Source organism: Myiozetetes cayanensis, unplaced genomic scaffold, assembly GCF_022539395.1.
Source record: "Myiozetetes cayanensis isolate MyiCay16 unplaced genomic scaffold, myiCay2020 scf5-8, whole genome shotgun sequence".
NCBI lineage: Eukaryota > Metazoa > Chordata > Aves > Passeriformes > Tyrannidae > Myiozetetes > Myiozetetes cayanensis.
In genome coordinates this window covers 20,456,733-20,471,862 of record NW_026087742.1, presented here as the reverse complement: position 1 = coordinate 20,471,862, position 15,130 = coordinate 20,456,733, and the positions used below count along the sequence as shown (strand labels likewise).

The 15,130-nt window shown below is 40.2% G+C and overlaps 1 protein-coding gene across 3 annotated transcripts in view; it reads left to right on the top strand.

The window, feature by feature from the left end:
* Positions 1 to 15,130, top strand: part of ST3GAL6 (ST3 beta-galactoside alpha-2,3-sialyltransferase 6) — a 40,799-nt gene that overhangs the window by 18,306 nt on the left and 7,363 nt on the right. For 2 of the 3 annotated variants that reach the window (XM_050333539.1, XM_050333540.1), the window contains exons 2-9: positions 1,465 to 1,564; positions 2,327 to 2,395; positions 3,677 to 3,754; positions 5,813 to 5,916; positions 7,239 to 7,302; positions 13,528 to 13,623; positions 14,019 to 14,205; positions 14,809 to 14,946. In XM_050333539.1, coding sequence (XP_050189496.1) covers positions 1,476 to 1,564; positions 2,327 to 2,395; positions 3,677 to 3,754; positions 5,813 to 5,916; positions 7,239 to 7,302; positions 13,528 to 13,623; positions 14,019 to 14,205; positions 14,809 to 14,946 — 825 coding nt within the window. In that variant the 5' untranslated portion in view covers positions 1,465 to 1,475. The remainder of the gene's footprint in view (positions 1 to 1,464; positions 1,565 to 2,326; positions 2,396 to 3,676; positions 3,755 to 5,812; positions 5,917 to 7,238; positions 7,303 to 13,527; positions 13,624 to 14,018; positions 14,206 to 14,808; positions 14,947 to 15,130) is intronic. The other variant, XM_050333541.1, reaches the window with a different exon arrangement.

Here is a 15,130-nt window from a genome sequence, read left to right as displayed (position 1 = left end):
GAAGTGGTGGCTTCTTACACTGAAGTAAATATAACAAATAGTTCACTGTCAGGTATTTCCTCAGGGATAAAGATCCATGAGTGGCAATAATTTGCTTTCCAGTTTCTAATAACAAAAAAACTCTCCAGGTTTCTTGGCCTTTAAGCTGTGATATCATGATATTACTAGTATACAACATATTGCTGTACATCACTTGGACTATATCCACTTTTAGTTTGCCTTGGGGCTGTTTGAAATAGCAGCAACTCTAAATACTCTAAAAAGCAAAATGGAGTTTAAAAGAAGAAATATTTTAAAAGTCAAAAGAATGAACCATAAAGGCAGATGTTCTAGTCTTGGAAAATGCAGCAGTATGTTTGGATATGACTTATTTTACTGGACAGCTGTTTGTTATGGCAGGTAGATATATGTGCATTATGTGGTTTGAACCTGCTTACCGTGATGGGGAAGGAGTAAAAATAGTGGAAGGCCACAACTGTCAAGTAAATTTCCCCAGTAACTTGTGGCCAGAATGACTGAACTTTCATGAGATTTTGGACTTCCCTGAGATTAACCAACAACAATTCATTCATAGCTATTGAAAAGGCAGCTCATTGTCTAGGATGTGAGCAAGAGAGAACTTGCTTTTCCCTCGATATGTCTTGCCAGATACATGAGTTTCTGATACTTCTCTGTTTTTCTTTAACTAGACTGTGCAATGAGGTGCAAGCTCTATTTAAAACATTAACACTTTTGCTGATATTTTTCCATAATTTAGCAAGTTTAACTGGTGGGGTCCTAACTTTTCTTCCTCACTTAGCCGTGTTTGAAAATAATGTTTTTCTGTGACATGAGCAGTGAAGTTTGGCCGGTGTCAGGAGCTGGAGGCTATGCAGGCATAAGCAAATAGCTTCAGTGCAATTTTAAATGTCAAACCTGGACTTCAAGAACATCCAGTGATCCTAAAAAAGCCAGCAGAAATTTGTGGCAGCTCATTCCCTGTTCTGTTTCAGCAGCATCAGCCTATCTGCCTCCTGCAGAGTGCCAGTGCTTGTTTAACTGTGTAATTATGGAAACTGATAGCATGTGGCACAAGAAAGGGGAGAAGCCTATGTGCCTGTAAAGGCCAGCTGCTGACCCAAGAGTCTAGTTTGGTTGGGCTGCCAGTGAACAGAAAAGAGTTCCTACTCTGACATGCTTCTGGAAGAGCCCCTCTTCCACCCGTGTCTTCAGAGAGAACCTGGAGTGAACTCCTCTCAAAGCTGCTGTGCAGTGTGGGTATATGTGGTAGGTGCAAAGCAGCGTTCAGCTCCTTCTCTGGTGTGTGAGAAGTCAAAGTGGAGTGATCTCTAGTCAGATCTGTGATGGTGGAGAATGGCTGTAATAATAGTACTTTCCTTTTGTAGGTTTCGAGATGCTTTAGGAAAGTTCATGTAATAGCTTATCTTGAGTTTAAACTTTTTGTTTTGTTTTCTCATATTTCAGGTCTACCAGTCATGAAACGAATTCTTCTGTTTTTTATCCTGGCTGCTGCTGTTATGTATGGTATACTGCATGGAAATCTGTGGAGAAATAACCTCTACTGGTATGGTGATGTTTTGTTCAGACACCTCATGCCTGTATGAGAGATGTAGCTGTGTTGCTCTTTAACTGTTTATTAGTAATCAACAGAAATCATTACTACTCTACCTCTGTGTTTGTTCTGTGCCTGGCTTTTTTTTTTTGTGCTGTAAGGGAGTCAATATGATCGTTCTGTCCTGTTGCCCCTTCTCTTGTGTCACTTCTAAACCTAGTAATCAATTTTTGACCCTGGTTGTATGGAGAGGTCAGGACCTCACAGATAGGGAACCCCTCTGAGGTTCATGAAAATGGGTGTTCAGGTGAGGAAGATACCTTATTTCTGTGTGTCATGTGTCCATATCTCCCTCTACCCCATGCGTGTTTAGTGTTAGTTTGTTCCTTTAAGTGTCTGATAAGTGACGTGGGAGAGGCCTTGTCCACACATGAGAATAACTGCAGGTGCAGTGGGCACCTTTTGCAGAGCTGAAATTTGCTGAGCCCAGGGGCAGCCCTTGTGGCCTTCACTGTCTCCAGGCTCACGGAACAAGTGGCTTGGGACCTAAAATTCAGGGCGCTTATTTTGAAGAAGTTGAGTTTCCATTGGCATTTGCACAGCTGTGACCAGGGCTGACCAGAGTGTTATGAAGATAAGAGTAGTAGCTTTTAAAAGTAGTGATTGATATGCCTCCTTTTATCTTGTTTATAGCATACAATTGATACAAATAGCTTTCTGTTGTGGTTTCTGTTCACAGCAAACCACAGTGTTATGAAATTTCCCTTTTTGCAGGATTAGCTTTTATGGACAGACTTCCTCTGTGGGGGCTTCTCCTTCCTATGAGACTAGTGGCCTTACCCAGTAAGTTCAGCAGTTGAGTATTTTTGTGGGGTTTATTTTTGGTTGGTTTTTGGGCAGGTGGGAGGGGTTGTAGCCTAAAATCTGTAGCCTTTGTCCATAGGCTCCCTGTTCAGTTGGTTATTGTACACCTGTGTCCAGTGGCTGTTTCTGTTATGAACACAATGGTAACATGTCTGTCAGAAAGAAATTTGTCTTACGTCATGTTTCCAGTGTTTGTTTAATATTAATGGCCACTTCCAATGACTGTCTGTAACAGTGAATGTTTGGAAGGACATTGGTTTATAGTTTTCAAATTTTTGCAATTCTGAATTATACCTGAATAAAATCAGCAGAGCTAAGAGAGCAACTTTTGTGCTTAAAATTTATTGAATCAAAGGTGTGTTTCACTTGCGACGTGCAAGTGCCTGCATAGGCAGATCTTGTGCTAGTGAATTCCTGCATTTAGGTTTGTGGGACTAATGAGCACCTATGTTGAAGCTTAAAAGCAGTCCTCTGTTCTCTCTGAAGCCATGCTGCAAAATGCCATCTGTGAGGCTGACGCTGGGAAGCAACAAGGTGGCGAGCTGATAGATTTCACAGGGTGCTTTCTCAGTGTCAGTATTCACATGACAACTTCAGGTTACCAAAAGCAACTAACCTTAATGGTCTGTTTGACCTATGGTTCCAATTTGGTGGTTTCATCCTTCTGTTCTTAATGCAGCCCAGATGAACGCGTTGCTCACACTGAACTTTACCTTCCCTTCTGGGCTTCATATTTGTGATTATTGGGCTAAATCACCAAGGCGGGAATGTGCTTAGAAGTGTAAGTCTTAGCCTTATTATGAGAGGAATGACTTATCCCCAAAGAATCTTATTTTTCTTTAAGTACCCTATGTAGTGCTGTCTGTTTCTCTCTTCATCCAAGACTCTGTCTCCTCTCTGAGGAGTGCTGGGGATGCTGTCTTGTATGGCTGCAGGGGTGATTCAGCCCAGGTCTCCTGCTTTTATGGAGGTGGGCTTGAGTTCTTTGCTCTGGTTATGCCTGCTTTGATACTTGCTGAGCAAGGGAGGTTACAGACCCTTTGGAGCAGCACTGTGAGATGAAAACCTTTATTAGTAAAAGTAGTTGTGCTGCAGTGAGAAAGTTCCATCCTTACAACACAGGCAGAGGGAGTCATGAAAATTTGATGTGATAATAGCTTAGTAATCAGCTTTTACTACTTTGGCTTGTCCAAGTTTCCCTACCTTGTTTCTGCATCCCATTCCTTTTCTTACTATTTCTTTGAAATTCTTCTTTTGCAGGCTGCCACCTACAGCTGTGGAGAGAAGGAGTTCGCTGGACACTTGTCTCCTGAAACCAGCATTTGAATCTTTACTGGGGTGAGTCTTCTGTGGGAAGTAGGGGGGAAGGAAGGGCTATGCTGATTGTTTACGTGTTCTGGAGCAAACATTGAGCAATGCCCTGAGAAGGCTTGGTAAGATGTTTAGACCAAGTCCTGGCTGAAGAAGTCTTAAAGCTCTGCACAAAGACACCATGGCTTTTTTATTCCCCATGTACTTTTCATGTACAAGAAAATGTGTCTGTAATTAGTACTGTTGTTTCTTTTGAAAGAACATGGAAGGATGTAAAATTTGTCCTACCCAAAGCAGGTTTGTAGTCTGTGAGTTTTGCTTAGCTCCTGGTCCAGTCGGGTGGTCCTAGTTCCCCTTGCCCAGCGATTGTGCCCAGGCTGTCTGAGTGTTGGGCTCAGCAGGACAGCTCTGGTGCTCAACAAGGGTGCAGGAATGGACTCAGAGGTGCACAGCAAGAAGCTACATGCAGAGTGAGGGCAAAGTCTTTCATACATTTCCGTAGCTCCTTTACTGAGACAATTTGCATGAGCTTCAGCTCTGTTCTGTGCACTTTGCTAATAGCCTGGGGAGGTTGAAAGGATTTCTAACCTTGCAGAATTATTTGTTGGAAAGGAACCAGAGCTAGAAGAGCTGGAATTAAGAATCTCTTTGCAGTAGGTAAATTATTTATTATGTCTAAGCTTACCAGCTGCTTCTGAACAGCAAGGCAAGTTACTAAATTTAGTATGGGTGTTTAGTGCGTCATGTCTCAAAGTTAGTTGGTCTTGCTTAGTTAACCTATGGCCCAGTTCTTGGTGTGTAGGCTGTGGTGTTTGTTTTTTTTTTTCCTATTTCCTGTTAGTATCTTCTGAATATGTAGAGCGTAAAGAGTGAAATACTTGATTTGTGAAACTGCGAGTGAAGGTTTTCTTAACAGCTGTTAATATTCTTCATGAAAAAACAAGTCTGTGCTGGCTGGGAGTTTTTATAATTAACACTAGGTTTTCTCATGACTGTATGTGTTAACATTTTAATGTAAGACCTCATATGCAGGATCACTACAAAGTCAACCAGTACAGTGAGTGTGTGCTTAGTTAATTCAAAGGTGAAGCCAAGGGCATGGTAGCATGTGACATGTTTGTGTCTGCTGTTTGTTCATTTGCCTGGACTGGGCAGATAAGGTAATACGAGTCCTTTCCCTGCTCCGAGATATTCCTTGTCTGAGATTCCTGTCTTTTGAAGAAAGAAGTGACCTATTCTTTTTAGCTTGACGCTTACAAGGCATCATACTGTCGTGTTCTGGTTTGCAGGAAGGATGTGCTTTTGAGGCAAACCTCCTTGTGATCCCCTTGGGTCGTGCTTCTCTTCCCAGGGTGGCCCTGGCACGTGTGCACTTGGGCTTCTTTCACACATCTGGTTAAACCAGAAGATGCACTGCAGGATCACCCCCGATGTGCTGCAGCTGCTGAGGGGTGTTCAATCCATGGGACCTGATCAGAATTAGTCCAGAATAAAAAATACTCAATATGCATGTAACGTGGACATGAGAACTCCATACTTTTCTGCAGTATGGATGTACCTGTGTTACCCCGAACTACTTATTAATATCAGCAGAGCCATTGTTTGGAATGGGAGTACATCTCAGACAGGAGATGGTATTTTCAAGTTAAAACACCTTGTTTCAAATCCCATTCTTACTTATTAAATTGCCATATACAGTACTAACTCTTAATTCTCCTTGCTGCCTCTGTTTTGTACTTTTCAAACCTGAAGTTACTCATTGTCTTCCTGGGTCATGTATTCTCTTGAATATATGGGCTAATGGTGTAAGCTTTCAGTCACACAATTTTAATGATTCTATATAACTTACACTAGCAAACAAATTTTTTATCTCGCTCTTTACCTACGTTTTCTAAGATCTTCCCCTTTTCTGTCATCTGCTTGCTTTCCCTGTGTTCATGGATTTCCTCCTTCTAAAAATGGATGCTGGTAATAGGATAAAAATCACAGTAATAGGATAAAGAAAGCTTTTTATGAAGCAATTGCATGAATTATTTGCTTATGCAGATGCATCATGTGGATTTTTGAAACTTGTTTCTTTTTCAGTGTTGACAAAATATACCCATTCCTGTGTGCTAATGATTTTATGAGGGTGGCAGAGTTCCAAGGGAGCGATAAGTTTGAACTACCTTATGGAATAAAGAGAGCAGGTTAGTGTTTCCCATGTACCTTGTTTTTAAACAGAAATTACTAAATGGCTTGTAGGGCCCCTGAATCTGGACCTGGTCTTTCCTGTTAACTGATGCCAATTCTTTTGGGGGTGTCTAGCACTGACTCAATGGTTCTGTTTCCTCCCTCTGACCTGACACCTTCTTGTTTCTAACAAATAAAACACCCTGTTGGGGTTGCCCCTCTTACTAGAGGAGCTCCAAAAAGGTGGGAGTGAGGAAGAGTTGACCTTATTCAGCTTCCTTTTGTTTGTATGTGGTCTGGAGTGCTAAAGATATGTAGCTAGTGATTTACTAGGTCAGATATTAACTTGGTCAGTGTGATGGGCTTCATTCAGCAACCCTAAGATGATTGGCATATGGTGTCCTACTGAGGCAGAAGTCCTCAGGTTGGGGCAGTTACATCAGTGACATTTTCCTTTGACTGTCCTGATTTTGGCTGGAATAGAGTTAATTTTCTTCTTAGTGCTGTGTGTTTTGAATTCAGCATGAGAATTGTGTTGCTAACACATGGATGTTTTACTTACTTCTAAGTAGTGCTTACCCTAAGTCAAGGACTTTTCAGTTTCCCATACTCTGCCAGCGAGCAGGTGCACAAGAAGTCTCAAGTTTTTAACACTGAATAGTGCACCTTCCAAGTACCCTGCAGGTCCCGGCTTTAGATTCTTGATTTGACCTCCATCAGTGTAACAGGGATGGTGCAAATTTTCCTGCACCTCTGGGTTTACAGTGGAAAAGCACATTTGGGAATGAGTTGAGACTTCCTCTCAAAGGAAGGAGGCAAATTGAATACCCATCAGGAGGCTGCCCACCAAGGGAGGGCTGGGAAGATGCCTTTACCCAGCTTTGCCAGCGGGCACAGGCTGGTTTGATGTCTTCTTCCACGATAGGTAATGTTTTTACTGTCCCTGGCTGTATGACCCCTCTTGGGTCACGGCTGCTTCTGTTTCATCTGAAGGTGGGTAGAAGAAAAAACAAAGTCAGTTAGGATGTAGGTCTTGGAAATTCTTCCAATCCTTACTTACTGTAACTAGGATTTATTTTTATACAAATCCTATGATATTTTCCAACAGGGAAGTACTGGGACAGGATAAACTTGAGAGGAGCTCTGATAAATCTGAATTTCTTTGGCATCATTGATTGACCTGTGGCCCTAAATTTCAAGTATTTTTACGTTGATTTTTTAATGCACAGTGAATGTAAAACTACTGTGTATGAAAATACTGTAGTCAGGGTGACATGCTTATTTTTGTATCGGCAAATACTGAATGTTTTCATTAATCTTCTTTATATTTACTTTCTAGAGCAATTTTTTCGTTTAGCCCTTTCAAGACTGCAGAGCTGTGGACTTCCCAATGAAGATGACAAGTGAGTTGGTTTATTTGATACTGTTTCTGTTAATTGCATGTTGTATATTTGGTACTTACCTGAAAAGGAATGCCAGTGGCATTATCATGAAATTGCCCGAGTTAACCGGGATTACAGATCGGACCAACAGTGTCCAAGCAATGTGTAACCGATTCCAAAAATTAAATAAGCTTGAGTTTACACACGTAGCACCAGCATTCCAGAATAATTTTTCTGTGAAGGAGCTTAAACTTAGAGATTTCTTTTTTTAAGTGTGTTAGGAATTTGCTGGCTCAATGTGGTCCCATCTTCCATAGTATCTTGGATCTCTGCTTTCAAAGTCATTATTAGCATAAGATGGATACTGTTGGAGATAAGCAGATGGAAACCACTGGCTGCTTCTGGGTAAAAGAAATCTTACGCATATCCCTGTGCCTCTGCATCCTGTGGCTGCTGCACACCCTTCTTGGTACATGTACTCAGCTTCCTTCCCTTGTGAATGAGGGAGGCGTAGGCAGACAGGAAAGGCAGTTCCTTCGTTTTTGGAGTAACGAGGGTGTGGCATGGAGTGGACCGTGCTTGAGATAACCTGCTTCCCATGGATTAGATTACCTTGATTAAGCCTCTTGCTAGAGGCCACTTCTGCCAGGACTTTTTGTTTGATTTTGGAGGATCTTTTCTGCATGTATGTGTCTTGTTGGTGTTTTTTTTTTTTTCTTTTTGGTTTGGTTTTGGTTGGGGTTTTCTTAGAGGCAGTATAATAGTGTTGGCAAGTAGACTAAAATCCTGTGTTTACAGAGTGGTGCAAATGACTCTTTAGATTTGCAGTCTAGCAAACTGGCTGACAGCCTGCCAAATATGTTAATACACAGACTTCTTAATAGAGCTGAATGTAAATAAGGCTGAAGTTGGCTGTACTTGGTTTTGGTTTTTTTTAATTCAGGAGATCATACAAAGATTGCTACTTCAAGCCAAATGTCAGGATCACATTTTAATCTAACTTGGGTGGAATGTGTTCACACTTAAGAACTGGTTTTAATAACCATTTTTTCTTTTCTTTGCTTACCGTACTCCTTCCTTTCACTATGTTCAGTATCTGTTTCTAGGATGTTCAGGTTTATTCGTAAGAAAAGGGAAAAACAAAGGTATCCTACCCCCCCATCTTCTATTAGAAGTGTGATAATTGAGGAAATTTATACAGAACTGGCTGAAAAAGCTTTTTTTTTGTCTGAAGTTTGAAGGAGAGTGCCAAAATGTTGTATTAGAAATTTTCTGAAGTCATAAGTTCAGCTCTGTAATTGTTCAGGCTGTAAAGCAGAGATGCTTCCAGTACAGCATAGTACTTGTTAAATGTGTCTGTCCTGTAGATGAGAAGCAAGGTAATTGGTATTTATCCTTTGATAGTTCTGGGAAATAGGCTTCATTTTATTAAAAATAATGTAGTTCAGCTGTACTGAAGCAAAATGAGAGCTATTACTATTTAATAGGCAGTAGGATAAACAAATCAAATTCACAGTGAGTTCATATTTTATATTCTTTCTAGATCCATCAGGTTTTGTGTATAGCACTCTTAGGGTATGAATCACTGTAGTAGGGAAGAACTTATATATATATATACATTACTCTGAGATGCAATTACTTCTAAAACTGAAATGTTTTGGGAATTAATTCTGACAAAATTCTCCAGTAGTACAAAATTATTAGGCAGCTCTGTAATGCTGTTGCCTAATTCAACCTTCTCATCAGAACACAAACCAAATTTCCCTTTAAAAATTTTTGTAATCAGAGTGGGGAAATCTGCTCTGAGCTGTTTGAACAAATACTAGGCTGTATGAGCACCAAATCTGTGGCTGTATTTGTGTACGACTTAAGTAAAACTGTATGTAATGAGCTACAAGGGATTTTTTTTTTTCCAAACAGTGCTATTTTCCAAACTTAGGTCGAGCTCTCACTGTGTAAAGGTGTAGTTCTCCAAAACTGTTTGGAAATGAACAGTGTCACTGACTCCAGTTGTGACTTCAGTTCCTCTCTGGGTATTCTCAGGACTCTTAAGTTCAACAGTTATTACAAATACATTTACACAATCCTGAGTCAACAAAATATGACCTCTGCATCCTCCTTTCACCAAATAACCTCAAAGGAAATAATATGCATTCCTCAACTGACTATAAGGGGGGGTGTGTCAAAGGAACTGAGGTTGAGATCTTTTTCCACAGAAACAGTATTTCAGTGGAATGTGGATGGTGCAAGCCTCTTGACTTTTAAAGGCATTTAAATTTCCATTTAGCAATATTTTGCTTTTGTAGAGTAGGAAAATGTTCCTTTTAGCACTTTACCGTATAAACAAAACATGTAAACTAACACCTGGCCTTGAGGTTGAGGCTCTTGTACACCGCATGAATAGGGCAGTGGTTTGAATGACTGGTGCGTGTAGACATTGGAGATCAGATGCCATGCTGTGTGCATCAGGATCCGTTTATACTCTTAAGTAGATTTCTGACACTTAAAGGCAATCCCTTAGTCACTCAGTCTTTTGCTATAGCTATTTTTACAGCCAAGGTCTTACTATTTTTCATGAATACTGTCATGAATGTTGTGCTGGTGATTGTAAGCTGAACCTCCAGGTACTTCAGTCTGTTATATTTCACTTGTAGCACACTTGATGTTGTTTAAGGACATCTGAATTTATTTCTCTTCTTGTCCATTTATTGACTTGGAGAAAGGGTGGGTGTTTGGGGGTTTTTAACTTGAAAACATTATGTAAAAGGAAAACTTGTAAAAAGTGAGGTTGGCAGAATATCTGGGAGTAACAGTCTGCTGAAAATTGATGTGTTGACTTCTCTGATCTGTAGTAAGTATGGGTCAGTTTATTTAACTTAAGTATCTTTGAATACTATCCAGCCTCGCTATGTGTCCTTTATCTCCATGTCATATGTTAGTTTCTATGATATTATGTTCTATTTTTTACGTAAATCATTTTCCTCACTGCTTATTGTTGTCAGTGGACTCTGTGTTACGGAGGACTTAGATTTACTATTGTAACTGAAGACACTTGAATACTGGGCGGGGGGGAGGAAAGGTAAGGGAAGGAGGCGATTCCAAAATAACACATTTGTGCCTTACTTCCTGTTTGACTTTTTCTTTTAGGCTACTTTGACTGCCTGAGCTTGGCAGAGATTAAAAGCTGGTCATTCTAATTAATTTGTTTGTATTTGACTGCATTCATGTACAGTTCTCCAGGAATATTTGATCTGCATATTGACCTTATCCATTTCAAAAGTTCAAATACCAATGTTAGACATTTAATTGGGTATTTGAAGGCAGCTGATAACTTGATTTTTGAGTATGCATGTTACAAAGCGAACTGGAGTTCAAAAGATTAATCAAAGTTCAAATGTCACGTCGTTTTCTGTCCAAGTAGTCAGCTCTTAATCACAAACAAAAAATCTGGTCTGCATTTGTCAGTAAGAGGAAAGAGAGTTTGGATTTGACCTGAGAGCAGCTGCACAGCTTCCATAGCTAAGTGAACCTCAGTTGCTCGGCTCAGGTCAGGTTTTATTTAGCCCTCCCTGCCCTGAGTGTGTCCTGGTGCATTATGATTGCAGAGAGGAGAAACCAAAGAGCTCTTCAGTTGTATGCCAGACCGAGAGGCATTATTTCAGTAGCTAAGTATTAACTCAGTGAAGAAGCTTCTTAAAGCACAGCCTCTGCCGAGAATTGAAAGGTGTGTAAATAATCTCTTCATCTCCAAGGGACAGAACAAACAGTGCCTCCTCAAAGTAACTTTGTGGCTGCTTGTCATGGTCAGAATAATACAAATCACTTGTAACGGAGTCGACACTCTTTTTGGGAGTTCACACCAAGCAGTCAGAGGGCATAAAAGAAAGTATTTGGCAAAATTAAAAGTAGTTTTTCTGGCTTTTTATTGAGACCTGACATGAGTTCATGCATGGTGTGTCAGTCACTGTCACTCCAGGATATCCACGAAGCATAAGGGATCGATGCTGTAGCCAGGAGAGAGCAGGGGGAGATGGAGTATGGGTTGCAGTTTAGGATTTACATTGTGGAGATGAGGTTTGTGCCTCAGTTACCCAGGTGCAACCACGTGACTTTTGGTGATGATGAATTCAGAGATTTGAGGTGATTGAAACTTTCAGTGATTTACAGATGCACGCTGTAAATGCCAGGAAAACGCGGTACAACCGTTATGATAATTCTGTGCTTTTTGCTCCACTCCCTCATTCCACTTTCATCACTTATCAAGTTTTTTTTTTTTTCCTGTTTTCCTTTTTCCTTCCTTACTTTAAGCTCTATGCTGTAGGTGTAACAAAGTGTAATTCAGGAAAAGGGCAACTTCTGCTTTCTCTTACTGTCTGCTTTGTAAGAGGCATATGTTTGTCAGCCTGCTTTCTCAGGATATCTTAAAACTAGATATAAAAGCTAAATGGAAAATGAATGGGCTGAAGGAGTAGAGAGGTGGAGGGGTTTTATGGGTGTAGAGGAATTGGGCATACTGAGGGACAGGATGGTGTAACAGGTTTTTTTACCCCTCTTATTTCCGAGGTACCAAGTCACATGATTTATGGTATTAGTTGGAAATCTTTTTATGAATGCCTGCCTTCTACTAAGCTGTTCAGGAAACACTAAAGAAAGGTGTTTTTCCATGTCACCAACCCTGAAAGCTGCATTTACAGCATTATTTATATTTATATATATTTAAAGGCAACTCCCTCTGCAAATGTTGTTAATTCTGTAGGAGGTACAGAGAACTGCTTTGTACATTGAGATGTTGGTCGGTCTTGGGTGGAGCAGGCTGTTTTCATTGATGTTGGATAATATTCTCAGCTGACAAAACAGGTTGGACTATCTGAGGAGAAAAATGTTAATTAGTGTGCATAAAGTGCCACACTGGGCATTTAATACCAGTTATAGTATTCTTTGGGACACAGTCTCGGTGTCCCAAACATAGAGCAAGAAATGACATAGAACCTTTTTCTTACCTGAAGAAAGAACCAAGAGAGTGGGACATTGTGAGGTGACTCATTCTCAGTAAACAAACTGTGAGCTTCTGTCTGAAGAAAATACCAGCATTTTCATTTTCCCAGTGCTCCTGCTGCAACCAAATTGAACAGCTTTTGCTCTAAATAAAGAAACATTTTTGCAACAACAAAAAACCTTGTGCTTATTTTATAAGAAGGAGTTCACAGTTTTATATATTGAATGTAAACCTTCTCTAAAAAGGCAAAATATCTTGAGTAAAAAAGCAGCAAGCTTGTCTGTGAGCTCCCCCTTATTTTTTCTTTTTTTTAAACAAAGCACACATTTTACTAGCATTGTAATAAGACATTAGAGAGCAAAGTACGCACATAGAAAACCTGGGATAACTTTGAAAGTCTTAACATTAGAATTTATTTTCATAAGTTTAACATCTATATAATGCCTTTTTTGGGTACTCTTGATATGTAAATTCAGAACGAATTACAGTTTTGATTTGATGTAGCTTTTAAGATCTTATTTTTAACTTGCAGCATTTTATATGGTTAGTGGTGCTGTCTGATTGGAATCTGGTTGTATGAGAATGCAACTTTTAATCAAATGAATCTGCCTTGTTACATTATGACAGCATGAAATTCAGCACATGTTGAAATGGGTTTAGACAGCACTTTTTAAGTAAAGGGAGAAAAATCAAGATCATATTCATTTGAAAAGCTATCACATGTCATTGGGTGAAGGTTTTTCACATGTACAGTCTGTAAGGTAAATTGTGAACATAAATCTTGGTGCTTTAGCTCATTTTGGAGATCTCCTGAATTATGGAGTTATACAATGCTGTGGAGCACCCTAATTTGAGTTAGTTTTTCCAGACATACTCTGTCCTGGTTGATACCCCCAGACTGGGATAAATTTGAAATGCTGTGGAAGATAATTTATGTAATGACCCCCATATCACCAACTGGTTAGATGATCTTAAACAGCAAACCACTAGAATAATGATGTGTGTAACAACAGTTTCACATGAGAGAAGCCAATTCCTGACTTTGCCAGTCCTTGAAATAGTGCAGCTACTTTTTCTTTTTTTGAAAGCAGCCATAGTAGATGATACAGGATCGAATCTGCTTTGTAGGGGCTGGGACGGTAACAGATACAGAACCTTCATTAGAAAATAAGCCAGTTAAATGCAGATGTATAATTAATAATATGAATCCAGGGAAGTAATGAATATTAAAACTTCTGTTTGTTCCACAGCATTGCCTGTCGTCGGTGTGTTGTGGTCGGTAATGGAGGAGTACTTAGAAATAAAACACTAGGGGAGAAAATTGATTCATATGACGTCATAATAAGGTACGTGGTATCTCCTTTTCAAATTGTGTACCTGGAGCAATGGGTGCTTCTCCAAGCCAGATATTTTCTTTGCCCTTCTCTAGTTTCTGTGTGTGAGCCAAATCGGAAGGCCTTCTGCTTGAGTGACACATGATAAGCAATTGTGTGATTGTGTTCTAAACCACCTTGGCCAAGATCCCATATGTGCTTGATCCCTCTGAGCTTAGAGGGTGAGTGCACCTGATAATTGCTCATCTACTATGTAATGTGATAAGTAAATGCTGGGCTGGTAAACTTCCCTGTCCCTGGACATGCTGTCTGTCCCACGGACTAATGTGTGTGCCAGACACGGCATGGTAAGGATGTGGTGGGGTAGTCATTGATGTCTGTGTGTCTCTGTCCTGTGCCTTCTGCAGAATGAATAATGGCCCCGTTATAGGGTACGAAGAGGATGTTGGGAGGAGGACAACTTTCCGCCTTTCTTACCCAGAATCTATCTTCTCAGATCCGATCCACTACGACCCTAATACAACTGTTGTTCTCGTTGTCTTCAAACCACGTGACTTGAAGTGGATTTGGAAGATCCTAAGTGGTCAGAAAATAGTGAGTTTAATTGTTCGTGCACCTTGGCTCATCTTGCTGCACACCTTTTATGGGAAATACATGTTTGCTTTTAACCTCAGTTCTCCTAGCTCAGTGGAGCACTTGATCTCCTAGTCAGTCTGTTTAAAATCCTTCCCATAAATGTTTCTGTCTTCTTTCTAATGCACATATTTGATCAATTCTTCACCACAAAGCAGTTTTCCTCTGGGAAATATATTTTTATTCTCTTCCTGGCACTGTCTGGTGTTTTGCCATGCCTGCTTCAGACAGTACAAAGTACTTGAGAACAGTAACTTCTGTCTGCCTGTTGTCTGTGCTGTACCTGATGTGTCCAAGCACACAGTGAACATTTACTGCTTCCAGGGCATGCTGTTGGTATGAGTTGTCCATTAGGGACCTTTCTGCAAAGCCTTTTTCCAGCCAGCTGTACCCAACCTCTGCTGCTGCAGTGGGTTTATCCCATTGCAGGAGGTGTGTTTGAACTTCTGGAGGTTCAGCACTCCTTCCTTAACCTCATGCCCTTGGAGTTTACTCTGGTTAGCTACAAAACTAAATTCAGCTGTTTATAACCCTTAAAAATGTGTATTTACTTGCCTGTTACAGAGTGATAAAGGCTTTTGGAAGAAACCGGCTAAGAATATGATATACAAATCTAGTCAAATCAGGATTCTTGATCCCAGCATCACCAGGAAAACAGCTTATGAGTGGCTTCGTTTCCCAACAAGGTTTCCTAAGAAGGAGGTAGGCTTTTTTTCTTCATTGCCTTTTAGTTTTGAGTCACCAAATGTGTACTTAGAGGCAATTATATCTTTATTACAGTGGACTGTATTAGAAAATCTTTCAGGTTTGCATTAAAGTAGTTTGCATTTAGATGGTGCTCAGAAAAGATGTGAAAATGGAATCCAGAAAGAGAGTGGCTATCCTT